This window comes from Nerophis ophidion, linkage group LG03 (assembly GCF_033978795.1).
Source record: "Nerophis ophidion isolate RoL-2023_Sa linkage group LG03, RoL_Noph_v1.0, whole genome shotgun sequence".
In the NCBI taxonomy this organism is placed as follows: domain Eukaryota; kingdom Metazoa; phylum Chordata; class Actinopteri; order Syngnathiformes; family Syngnathidae; genus Nerophis; species Nerophis ophidion.
The window spans coordinates 32,926,189-32,939,703 of record NC_084613.1 but is presented as its reverse complement, the minus strand read 5'-3'; the positions used below and the strand labels follow the sequence as shown (position 1 = coordinate 32,939,703).

At 39.4% G+C, this 13,515-nt stretch overlaps 1 protein-coding gene across 1 annotated transcript in view; it reads left to right on the top strand.

Annotated features, from left to right (window-relative positions):
• The window catches only part of atrn (attractin), a 192,178-nt gene extending 180,224 nt beyond the window's left edge, over positions 1-11,954 (top strand). Inside the window, exon 29 of the mRNA XM_061894846.1 lies at positions 5,755-11,954. Coding sequence (XP_061750830.1) covers positions 5,755-5,879 — 125 coding nt within the window. The 3' untranslated portion in view covers positions 5,880-11,954. The remainder of the gene's footprint in view (positions 1-5,754) is intronic.
• The last annotated feature ends 1,561 nt before the right edge of the window (positions 11,955-13,515 follow it).

Sequence of the window (13,515 nt, the reverse complement as noted above, 5' to 3'; positions counted from 1 at the left end):
TTTAACTTAGTCAATCCCTCATGTTTCCTTCTTTAACTTGTTGTATCATTTGTTTCCTTCTTTAACTTGGTGTATCATTTGTGTCTCTAACTGTGTCCATCCTTCTTGCCTCCTTTTTTTACTTGATCCATCATTCGTGTCTGCTTCTTTAACTTGGTCCATTCCTCATATTTCCTTCTTTACCTTGGTCCATTCCTCATGTTTTATTCTTTAACTTGGTCCCTCCCTGATGTTTCCTTCTTTACCTTGGTTCATCCCTCATGTTTCCTTCTTAAACTTCCATTCTTCGTGTTTCCTTCTTTAACTCGGTCCTTCATTAACTTGATCCACCTTTTGTTTTTCTTTCTTTAACTTGGTGCATCCTTCATTTTTTCTTCTTTAACTTAGTCCATCCCTCATGTTCTCTCCAAACTTATCATTTGTGTCTCCTTCTTCAACTTGGTCCATCATTCATGTATTTTTTTTTAACTTGGTCCATCTTTTGTGTATTCTTCTTTAACTCGGTCCATCATTTTTGTATTTTTCTTTAACTTGGTCCATCCTTTGTGTTTCCTTCTTTAACTTGGTCCATCTTTTTTCACATGGTCCATCCTTTGTGTTTCTTTCTTTAACTTGGTCCATCCCTCATGTTTACTTATTTAACTTGATCCATCCTTTGTGTTTCCTTCTTTAACTTGGTTCAACCCTCATGTTCCCTTCTTTAACTTGGTTCATCCCTCATGTTTCCTTCTTCAACTTAGTCCATCCCTCATATTTCCTTCTTTAACTTGGTCCATCCCTCATGTTTCCTTCTTTAACTTAGTCAATCCCTCATGTTTCCTTCTTTAACTTGTTGTATCATTTGTTTCCTTCTTTAACTTGGTGTGTCATTTGTGTCTCCTCTTTTAACTTTGTCCATCCTCCTTGTCTCCTTTTTTGACTTGATCCATTATTCGTGTATTCTTCTTTAACTTGGTCCATCATTTATGTATTTTTCGTTAACTTGGTCCATTCTTTGTGTTTCCTTCTTTAATTTGGTCCATCTTTTTTTCACATGGTCCATCCTTTGTGTTTCTTTCTTTAACTTGGTCCATCCCTCATGTTTCCTTCTTTAACTTAGTCAATCCCTCATGTTTCCTTCTTTAACTTGTTGTATCATTTGTTTCCTTCTTTAACTTGGTGTGTCATTTGTGTCTCCTCTTTTAACTTCGTCCATCCTCCTTGTCTCCTTTTTTGACTTGATCCATTATTCGTGTATTCTTCTTTAACTTGGTCCATCATTTATGTATTTTTCGTTAACTTGGTCCATTCTTTGTGTTTCCTTCTTTAATTTGGTCCATCTTTTTTTCACATGGTCCATCCTTTGTGTTTCCTTCTTTCACTTGGTCCATCCATCATGTTTCCTTCTTTAACTTGATCCATCCTTCGTGTTTCCTTCTTTAACTTGGTCCATCCCTCATGTGTTCTTCTTTAACTTAGTCAATCCCTCATGTTTTGTCCTTTAACTTGTTGTATCATTTGTTTCCTTCTTTAACTTGGTGTATCATTTGTCTCCTCTAACTTTTTCCATCCTTCTTGTCTCCTTTTCTGAGTTGATCCATCATTCGTGTCTGCTTCTTTAACTTTGTCCCTCTCTGATGTTTCCTTCTTTACCTTGGTTCATCCCTCATGTTTCCTTCTTTAACTTGGCCCATCCTTTGTGTTTTCTTCTTTAACTTGGTCTTTCGTTAACTTGATCCACCCTTTGTTTTCCTTCTTTAACTACGTTCATCCTTCATGTTTCTTTCTTTAACTTAGTCCATCCCTCATGTTCTCTCTTCTAACTTATTGTATCATTTGTGTCTCCTTCTTTAACTTGGTCCATCCCTCATTTATCTTCCTTTAACTTGGTCCACCATTCATGTCTCCTTCTTCAACTTGGTCCAACATTCATGTATTTTTCTTTAACTTGGTCCACCCTTTGTGTTTCTTTCTTTAACTTGGTCTATCTTTTTTCACATGGTCCATCCTTTGTGTTTCTTTCTTTAACTTGGTCCATCCCTCATGTTTCCTTATTTAACTTGATCCAGCCTCCGTGTTTCCTTCTTTAACTTGGTCCATCCACATGTTCCCTTCTTTAACTTGGTTCATCCCTCATGTTTCCTTCTTTAACTTAGTCCATCCCTCATATTTCCTTCTTTAACTTGGTCAATCCCTCATGTTTTATTCTTTACTTAGTCAATCCCTCATGTTTTCTTCTTTAACTTGTTGTATCATGTGTGTCTCCTCATTTAACTTTGTCCATCTTTATTGTCTCCTTTTTTGACTTGATCCATTATTCGTGTCTGCTTCTTTAACTTGGTCCATCTCTCATGTTTCTTTCTTTACCTTATTCCATTCCTCATGTTTCCTTCTTTAACTTGGTCCCTCTCTGATGTTTCCTTCTTTACCTTGGTTCATCCCTCATGCTTCCTTCTTAAACTTGGTCCATTATTCATGTTTCCTTCTTTGACTTTATCCACCCTTTGTTTTTCCTTCTTTAACTTGATTCATCCTTCATGTTTCCTTCTTTAACTTAGTCCATCCCTCATTTTCTCTCTTCTAACTTGTTGTATCACTTGTGTCTCCTTCTTTAACTTGGTCCATCCCTCATCTATCCTCCTTTAACTTGGTCCACCCTTCCTGTCTCCTTCTTTAAGTTGGTCCATCATTTGTGTATTTTTCTTTAACTTGGTCCATCTTTCATGTTTCCTTCTTTACCTTGGTCCATCTTTCATGTTTCCTTCTTTAACTTGGTCCATTATTCATGTATCCTTCTTTTACTTGATCAATCTTTCATGTTTCCTCCTTTAACTTGTTGTATAATATGTGTCTACTTCTTTAACATGGCCCATCCTTCATGTTTCTTTTTTTTAACGTGGTCCATCCTTCGTGTTCCCTTCATTAACTTGGTCCATCCCTCATGTATTGTCCTTTAATTTGGGCCGTCCTTCGTGTCTCCTTTAACCCGGTCCATTCCACACGTATTTTCCTTTAACTTAGTCCACCCTTTGTGTCTCCTTCTTTAACTTGATCCATCCTTTGTTTCTCCTTCTTTAACTTGATCCATCCTTTGTGTCTCCTTCTTTAACTTGATCCATCCTTTGTGTCTCCTTCTTTAACCTGATCCATCCTTCGTGTATTTTCCTTGAACTTGATCCATCCTTTGTGTCTCTTTCTTTAACTTGATCCATCCTTTGTGTCTCCTTCTTTAACTTGATCCATCATTTGTGTCCCCTTTAACTTAGTCCATTCCTCATGTATTTTCCTTTAACTTGGTCCATCCTTTGTGTCTCCTTCTTTAGCTTGGTCTATCAAGTTTGTCATATCATGATTGGTACGTTTGTACTTCCAACACAATCAGTGCACCTGAGGCTTTTCTTAAGGACAACTTTTTTATTTGTCCATGTAAATTTCCCTTGGCTGCCTGCATGTGTTCACTGATGGCGTTAAAAGCAGCCTGTGCAATTGACTGCCACTGGCCGCAAGGGGGCGCCGTCTCTCCTCTTCCCACCTCGTCGCGTCTTCCGGGAACAAAACGTTTGCGAAAGTTGTCACTCTTCTGGGAACCTGCCGACCCGTCTGTGGGCTGCATCTACTAGGCGCAGATAAACATGAACACCGCAGACCCCTTCAGTTTATCGCAATTTCACGGACCCAAGACGATTAATAAATGCTAATTAAGTGTGGAATATGTGTTAATGGGTGCCCACGGTCGAAGCGCGTGCATGTCCCACAATCCACTGCTCAAGTACAACCATGTCGGCACCTGTCACACTCAGTCATTTTATTAGGGACACAGTCACTTGATTAAGTACATTGGTCCACAGTCACTTGATTAGGTACATCGGTCGTCAGTCACTTGATGAGGTACATCTGTCCGCAGTCACGGCAGCACGGTGGAGCAGGGGTTAGTGCATGTGCCTGACAACATGAAGGTCCTGAGTAGTCCTGAGTTCGATCTCAGGATCTTTCTGTGTGGAGTTTGCACATTCTCCCCGTGACTGCTTGGGTTTCCTCCGAGTACTCTGGCTTCCTCCCACCGCCAAAGACATGCACCTGGGGATAGGTTGATTGGCAACACTAAATTGGCCCTAGTGTGTGAATGTGAGTGTGAATGTTGTTTGTCTATCTGTGTTGGCCCTGTGATGAGGTGGCGACTTGTCCAGGGTGTACCCCGCCTTCCGCCTGAATGCAGCTGCGATAGGCTCCAGCACCCCCCGCGACCCTGAAAGGGGCAAGTGGTAGAAAATGAATGGATGGATGGTCCGCAGTCACTTGATTAGATAAATTGGTCCTCAGTAAATCTAATGCCAAAAACTTTTCTTTTTTTTTTAAATTATCATTAACTTAGAATTAATACAATGGCAGCAACACACTGCAAACAAGTTGTCACCTGGGCATTTTTACCACTGTGTTACATGGCCTTTCCTTTTAACAACACTCCGTAAACATTTGGGACCTGAGGAGACCAATTTTTGAAGGTCTTCAGGTAGAATTATTTCCCATTCTTGCTTGATGTACAGCATAAGTCGTTCAACAGTCCGGAGTCTCCGTTGTGGTATTTTAGGCTTAATAATGTGCCACATGAAAAAAGACTTTGCTTGGATGGCAACATACGTAACCTTCAGCAATAATGGTACCATCACAGATGTGTAAGTTACCCATGCCTTGGGCACGAATACACCCCTATACCATCACAGATGCTGGCTTTTCAACTTTGCGCCTAGAACAGTCCGGATGGTTCTTTTCCTCTTTGGTCTGGAGGACACAACGTCCACAGTTTCCAAAAACAATTTGAAATGTGGACTTGTCAGACCACAGAACACTTTTCCACTTTGCATCAGTCTATCTTAGATGAGCTCAGGCCCAGCAAAGCGTTTCTGGGTGTTGTTGATAAATGGCTTTGGCTTTGCATAGTAGCAACAAACTGTAGTTACTGACAGTGGTTTTCGGAAGTGTTCCTGAGCCCGTGTGGTGATATCCTTTACACACTGATGTCACTTTTTGATGCAGTGCCGCCTGAGGGCTCCAAGGTGACCGGCCTTTAACGTTGGTTTTCGGCCTTGCAGCTTACGTACAGTGATTTCTCCAGTTTCTGTCTTGAAGATATTACGGACTGTAAATGGTGAAATCCTTAAATTTCTTAAACTTCTTCCTCAACTTTCTCAGTCTTTTTTCCACTTGTGCCAGCTTTTTTGAAACATGTTCCAGGCATCAAATTCCAAATGAGCTAATATTTGAAAAAAATAACAAAGTTTACCAGTTTGAACATTAAATATCTTGTCTTTGCAGTCTGTTCAATTAAAAATAGGTTGAAAAGGATTTGCAAATCATTGTATTCTGTTTTTATTTGCCATTTACACAACGTGCCAACTTCAATGGTTTTGGGTTTTGTATATAAACTTAAAAAATATATTTATGTGTAAATCTTTTTTTTGTTTTTATCGATTTTTGATATTTGTGAACCAATTAAGGATCTTCACCGGTAAAATTTGCGATTCATTTTTACACCGCTACTTGATACATCTCAGGTTTATGACATGAGACCCCAGGTCTGCCAGAGAGTAAAAAGATGAAGTAGGAGGGATAAGTGTTGCCAATGTAGCAACTTTCTTACTAAATTCCGCACGCATTCAGACCCACGTTGAAAAATCAGGGGGCTTTTTCTCGTCTTTTTTTTGTTTGTTTTCCAATAAAACTGACATGGATCAGTTACAGTCCTGTGCTAACGATGTGACGACATCCTTGTCCCAGGTCTGGCGGTGGCGAGCGCACTGGTGGACGTGTCTCAGCAAATGTGCGTGGGCTACAAGGAGAAGTCGGGAGCGCTGAGGAACCGCAAGCACCCGCCCAGCGCCCAACCCTCCACCTGCATCTGACTCCGCCCCCCCTGGACAAGCCTCCCCCTACCCCTTCAGGAAGAGGTGCATGCTGGGAAGCTGTGACTGGAAAAGTCACAGCCGGGATCTTGATGGATGTCGTTACGAGGGAGCGTTAGTCCCACCCCTCTCAAAGTGAATGATACACCAAGCCTGAGCCCCCCACCCCGAAAAGAGACATTTAAACCGTCTTGTTGAGGCGGCGTTGCTGCTAGAAGAGATCTCATCTCATCATTTTTATTATTTAACTTGTTTTTTTGTCTCCTTTGCGCTTTATTTGAACACTCACCATGCCCCGCTTCCTGCGCCGCATGTTGGATACCCCCATTACCTCGAGGTCCAAGTTTGCTTCGTCTTCTGGTGGCCGTGTTCCGGTTCCAGTGGCGCCACCCTCGTAACCATGGCGACTGTTGAGTTCCAACAGGCACTTTGCAGGTGCAGCATCTTTATGGTCTTTGGTGAAGTCTCTTGGAACTAGAAGCTCCAAGACGTATACACTGGATTATATTTACGGTATGTGTGTTTTTAAAAAATGTCCTTTTTCCTCTAGCTAGCGGGCCTCAGAAGCTAGCTTGTTTCCTTGTGTTATTAGAGTTTAGAAAAACAAAGAACACTTCGCTACTTCAGTTGAACTTTTGAGAACAACGCGTGACTGAACAGGTTTTTAATTAAAAAAGAATCTACACTACACTCACCACTTGTTTTTAGCGGCAACCCCCCTGAGAAGCAAGCTAGCATCAGTAGCTACGTTTTTGTTCCAGGGTTTCACCAGCTAGCTGTTTAAACCTAGGTTGTTTTCAAGTTGTCCAATGAAATACCTTTCTTGACTAAACATTTTATTTAAGGCTTTTATATTCACACAAATGCATGTTTACCACCAGCGTTTGTTATTCAACCTTCCAGTCTTTGCTTACCGCCAGCTAGCGTTAAAAGCTAGCTTGTTGTTTTCTTGTCTTTTTTGGACGAAAAACACTCAAGTTTTTAAAGATGTTTATCATTTTTGGTGAGCGTGAACGCACCTTAAGAAACTATCCAGCGTAAGAAGCTAGCTTGACGTTCAATACTTCCGGAAGTTTCATGAACGTTAATATCTTATTTTTTAATATCAATTTTATATATTTTTTTTGTTTTTTTTTTGCTTACTGCTAACTGGCATTGAAAAGCTAGCTTGTTCTTGTAAGGCTCGCCTTGGGTCCTTACTTTATTTTTCTTTAAGGCAAGTATAGCTAGCATGGCTATCTTTCAGGCTAGCTTTCTCTTCTGTTTGACTAAAACCAGACATGACTGCTGTAAAAACAAACTACGGAAATTGAATTGTGCCTTGAAGGGCTCCACAGGGGCTAAAGCAATTACAGTAGGAAAGGGGATTCATGTGGCCCCTTTCGCCACGGTTTACCTGACACATGAAACATGACGAATTGGGCGCGGTGCGAATCTACTTGAGTAGAAAATGTGTTTTGAAGCAATTCCAACTTTGACCACAGTGTCAGTTGCATTGTAGAGTGGCACTTTCCCTCATTTTGAGCAGACTACATTGCAAAATTATTATTCCCTTCTCTACTGTAAGTACAATATTACCTCGGGATACGAGTTTACAGGCCTACTGAAACCCACTACTACCAACCACGCAATCTGATTCTAATTTATATATCAATGCTGAAATATTAACATTGCAACACATGCCAATACGGCCGGTTTAGTTTACTAAATAGCAATTTTAAATTTCCCGCGAAGTGTCGTGTTGAAAACGTCGCGGAATGATGACGCGTGCGCGTGACGTCACCAGTGGTAGCGAATATGTTCTTCCAGCACCGATCACGGCTAAAAGTAGTCTGTTTTTATCGCATAATTACACAGTATTCTGGACTTCTGTGTTGCTGAATCTTTTGCAATGTGTTTAATTAATAATGGAGACTACAAAGAAGAATGATGTTAGTGGAAAGCGGTGTATTGCAGCCGGCTGTAGCAACACAAACACAGCCGGTGTTTCTTTGTTTGTTGTGAAGCTTTAATGTTGGAACAGAGCGGTCAAGCGAACATGGTTCTCTACTCAGCCGACAGGCTTCGGTGAGAAAATTGTGGTAATAAGTCGGCTCTTACCGTAAACATGAGCGGAGCTTGTGTCGTTCCTCCTGCAGCTGTCAAAGAGGCAGCTGTGACTTTCTTGGCTCCTCCGTGGCTTCATTCAGAGACACCGGTGGTCACCACACCCCTCCGACTTTCAGGTATGACTTTATAATCTCACTAAAACACTAGTAACACAGTAAGCGGATAAGGGATTTTCCAGAATTATCCCAGTAAATGTGTCTAATAACTTCTGAGTCGCTCCCACTGCCCTCGTCTTTTTCTTTTCTTCTAGTCCTTCACTCTCACTATCCTCATCCACGAATCTTTCATTCTCGCTCAAATTAATGGGGAAATTGCGCTTTCTCGGTCCGATTCGCTCTTGCTGCTGGTGGCTATGATTGTAAATGATGTGAGGATGTGAGGAGCTCTACAACCAGTGACGTCACGCGCACATAGTCTGCTACTTCCGGTACAGGCAAGGCTTTTTTATTAGTGACCAAAAGTTGCGAACTTTATCGTCAATGTTCTCTACTAAATCCTTTTAGCAAAAATATGGCATTATCGAGAAATGATCAAGTATTACACATAGAATGGACCTGCTATCGGCGTTTAAATAAGAATATATCATTTCAGTAGGCCTTCTTTTAAATAACATTTATTCCATGCTCTGCACCCCCCCAAAACCAGTATATTTTTAACCTACAAAATGCCTTTTTAAAAAGAAAAAGTAACTTCAAATATGAACTATTGTATCAAAAATGTTGCCAACATAAAGTCATGTCGCTCTCTAGCTATAAGGTAATGCTAGTGAGTTGTTTGCATCTTGCGGTGTTTGCTCTAGCATTCACTACGCCAACTAGTGGTGGGGAGGCTCCTAACCTGATTTTTTGCGAGTAGTCTAAAGCATAAAAATGTTAGAATGTACCGTATTTTCCTGGCTAATGAGCGCGCCAGTATATAAGCCCCACCCACTAAATTTTAAAACAAACATTTTCCCCCCATATATTAGCCGCATCTGACTATAAGTCACAGATATATATGTTGTGAAATGAGTTATTTACATAGAAAGATACCGTAAATGATTATTTACATACTGTAAATGTCTGTAACACGGCAGTAAAACAGCTGATCAAACAAAGCAGAAATCATCGTCATAGACCTACTAGCTGTGCAAGCTAGCTCTCCAATTAGCTAAATAGCCTCAATAACTCCACGGTGACGTTTAGGTGAATTTACTGAGGAATTTGTGATACTGAAACAATACAAAAAGAATGCCGTTGTAAGTTAATATTACTAATACAGATACTCGTAAATGCTAACGACGCTAGCGTCATTACATCACGATAGCACGTACTAATATGCATGCAAAAACTCCTACAAACATCACACATGGGACACTTTAGTAGGTACGAATTGTTTTAGTTATATTGTAAAACTTCCAAACGTTGCTTGGCTTGACGAATTGAGTGTCCACAAGGGTAGAAAGGCTCTACGTACTGCTACAAGACTGAACGGCACTTCTATATCTGGTTAAAACCACTAAATGAAAGGAAACTTATGGCGCCACAGCACAAACACTTCAGCATATTTACTTGTTTTGTTTTTTTTTTACAATTTTTTTATTATGGCCATCGGCGAAGAATAATCTGTAGATTAGTCGCACCGTTTTATAAGCCACAGCGCTCAAAGTGTTGGAAAAAAGTGAAGTTCACATCTTATTTTTCAGCAGAATATTTCCTCAGCTCGATGACAAAAACGGTTTACGTTCTTTCGAATACAATTTGTGGCATTAGGAGAACTGTCCCCTTCAAACTCCAATAAAGTAACGCTTCCTGAGGCTGAGCCAATCAGCGGCCACAAAACTATACGGCGTGCTCTGATTGGGCCATTACTACTGTAGTATGGATATTATTATTTTAGCCAAATTCGGGCCCAAATAACGTAGAGGATATCTTCCCCCCGCTGCTTAAGACTATTTTTACATATGACATACATTTTTAAAAAGAAGCACTAGGTTTTAGTTCAAAAATGTATTTAAAAGGATTCGTTCATCTTACGGGGTTGACTGGCATTCACTACGCCAACTAGTGGCGGGGAGGCTCCTAGCCTGAGTTTTAAAGCACATGTAACAAATCTTGCAGTGATGTCACACAGGAAGTAGGTATACTCCCATCTGGCAGCCATGACATTGCGGTTTTCGTCCAGATTTCTTTAATAATTTCCGACCCCTACAGGCGGAAGTAGGTATTTTTTCTTGTGTTTTTTTTTTTAGCTAAACGCCATCCTTTTTGTAGTCCAGATTCTCCAGACAAGTCCGAGATTTCTTTTTTTAATCCAATTAATACCACCCGGGCCTTCTTGTCCTTGTCATGTCGCTCTTTAGCTGTAATCTAATGCTAGCAAGTAGGACACGCTTGGTTGTGTCGTTTGTTATGCTAGTTCGCGGCGAGCAGACTCCTCCCCCTAAAGCACAACAGTAGTATCCAAGAACTCGGGCCTGCGTATCCCCAGATGAAGGAAGGACCGTGTGAGGAGAACTTTGGAGTTGTGCAAAGAAAAACGGAGTCATCATGACTTGCCACAACTAAAGCAAAAAAAACACAATGGAAAAATGTGTTTTCACCAATTTCAATTCAGTAACACGCACTTCCTGCTACTTCAGGATGGCTTTGAGGTGATTTTTCCGGAAAACTGCGATTATTTTGGGATGATATTCGTCCTCATTTTGCCGACTGTTCAAAATGGAAAGAGAGAAAAAAGACAGGAAACAGAAAGTTTTTTTAAAATAAAATTTATGAATTATTTTATATTCTTTACTTCATTTTTTTTACGCACATTATTTTGGAAAAAAATATAAACCTTGTATTTTAATTTTCTTTTTTAGGCACAATAGGGATAGTTTTTGTCCATGAATGTAACGCTAGCTTGTTGTGCGGGATGAAGATCCTACTGCTGTAATAATAACTGCTTCCAAAGATGGAGTCATGGGAACACAACAAAAAGGCAGATAGATTCCCTTTTTTTTTTCTTTTGTTACTTGACCTTTCACTTCCTGTTTACCACCAACTCCTTTCTTTGTGTTTACATCTGTTGTTTTTCATTCTAACGACTCATCTACGGGCTCGTGTTGTCGTCCAATCCCTGCTGACGCTTTCATTTGTGGGCTTTTATTGTGAAGGGCAGGCGTGTCGTCTGAAAGGCCGGGAATGGACATTAAAAGTGGCGTGGGGCTGCACAGGCTTGGACCTTTGAGCTATCCCTAAGGATGTCGGACTCCAGGAGGTCTGACCTTTGACTTTTTAACGTGTTGGCCATCTTGGACTCCAACCTGCTGAACGAAAGCCCTCAAACGTTGTTTTCATTTGGATGAAGTGAATATAACGTCAGTATTTATTTACTGCGATACCTCGGTTTTCCTCACTCATTTGAAAATATCAACTCAATTGTATAAAATTGTACTTTAATGAACAATTCTCCCTTGAATTTAATAGTAGAAGTATTGGAGTCATTTCTCACCTTCTTTATCAAAGTTCTGACCCTCAGAAGATTGACATAGTCACCATCTTATTGTTTTAGTGCTGGATTGTGCTGCAAAACGGACAACTTTGTCATTTTTCAGGATGTTTGGTCGTAGAAGCATCGGGACGTCTATGAAAATGGGCCAAGATTTGTCAGACTGAATCCCAGGAAAAGCGGTCATGAGAACCAGGTCATTGTCCCGCCCCTCTGGTGTTCCTTGTTTGTTCATTTGTATCATTTAGGAATCTTTGTAAATAACGATGAATGACATTTTCTCGGACGGTTTTAAAAAGTTAGTAATTTATGCAGCTTTTAAAAAAAAAAAGTGAGTGCTTTGCGTTTCATTAGCATCTTTTGTATGTAAGAAGCAAATGTTGTAAACCTTCAATAGAAGCTTGTAATTTACTGAGGTGTACATAAACATTTTGGACGGATTCAATGTGAACATTAAAACTAGAAGTGGACTCCTTGTCTTCACTTCTTCACCAACGTTGCTCGTAAGAGTCGACACGAAACACCTTGTGTCACTTGGGCAACCAACTTGTGATCAGGAAGCACTTGTTTCGAAAGCTCGTAGTTGGAGACATGGTGTGCTGCATATTTGTCGCCGTCATCCATGGAACTGGAACGCAACTGATTATTAAAAAAAAAAAAAAAGAATCAAAAGATAAAATAAATAAAAGAACAAATCTGTTAAAAAATGGTTCTATAAAAAAAATAGAACTAAGGTAAACATAACAAAGAGGGTAAATAGTTAAAATCAATAAAACATGAATTATTTCATAAAAAATGGAACTAAGAAGAAAAAAGTAACTTCTATATGGAACTAAAAAATAGAACTACGAAAAAAAACTGCAATAAATATTTAAAAATAAACAAACTATAATGACATATAAATGGAATTTTGAAAAAATCCCAATACTAAAAAAATATAAATAAAAGTAAGGTAAAGTACCAATGATTGCCACACACACTGTTCACCCCCTGGCAGGTGAGGGGAGCAGTGAGCAGCAGTGATGTCTTAACCCCAAGTTCCAACCCTTGATGCTATAATTTGGTATGACTCGGCCGGGGTTTGAACTCACAACCTACCGATCTCAGGGTGAACCCTCTAACCACTAAAAAATGTGCGGCAGCAGTGTTTATGGATCTAACTAAAGCATTTGACACAATTGATCACAATATTTTAATAATAAAACTGGAACGATATGGCATCAGAGGGTTCGTCTTAAATTGGATAAGAAGTTATCTAACGAATAGGAAACAATACGTGAAGCTAGGCGAACACATTTTACAATGCTAAATATTTCCTGTGGTGTACCTCAGGGATCAATACTAGGACCTAAATTATTCAATCGCGATATAAATGACATTTGTAAAGTAAGTTACAAGAGATTTAAAGTTAGTATTATTTGCGGATGATACAACAGCGTTTTGTTCAGGAGAGAACACACAGAGGACAATACAAATAATAACAGAGGAAATGAACAAATTAAAAAAATGGTTTGACAAAAACAGACTATCATTGAATCTCAGTAAAACTAAAATAATGCTATTTGGTAACAGTAGAAAAGAAAGTCAAACACAAATACAAATAGACTGAATAGAAATTGAAAGAGTAAATGAAACCACATTTCTAGGTATAATGATTGATGATAAATTGAACTGGAAATCTCATGTAAAAAATATACAACATAAAGTAGCAAGAAACACGTCAATAGTGAATAAAGTCAAATATGTTCTAGACCAAAAATCACTTCATATTCTCTACTGCTCACTAGTGTTACCATATCTGAGTTACTGTGTAGAAATATGGGGAAATAATTACAAAAGTACACTTCATTCACTAACGGTGTTACAAAAAATATCAGTTAGAATAATACATAATGTTGGATATAGAGAACATACAAACCCTTTATTTATTGAATCAAAGATACTGAAATTCCACGACATAGTGAAATTGCAAACAGCTAAGATTATACACAAAACAAACTATAACCTGCTTCCCAAGAATATACAACAATTCTTCTCAACAAAAGAAGAGAAATAT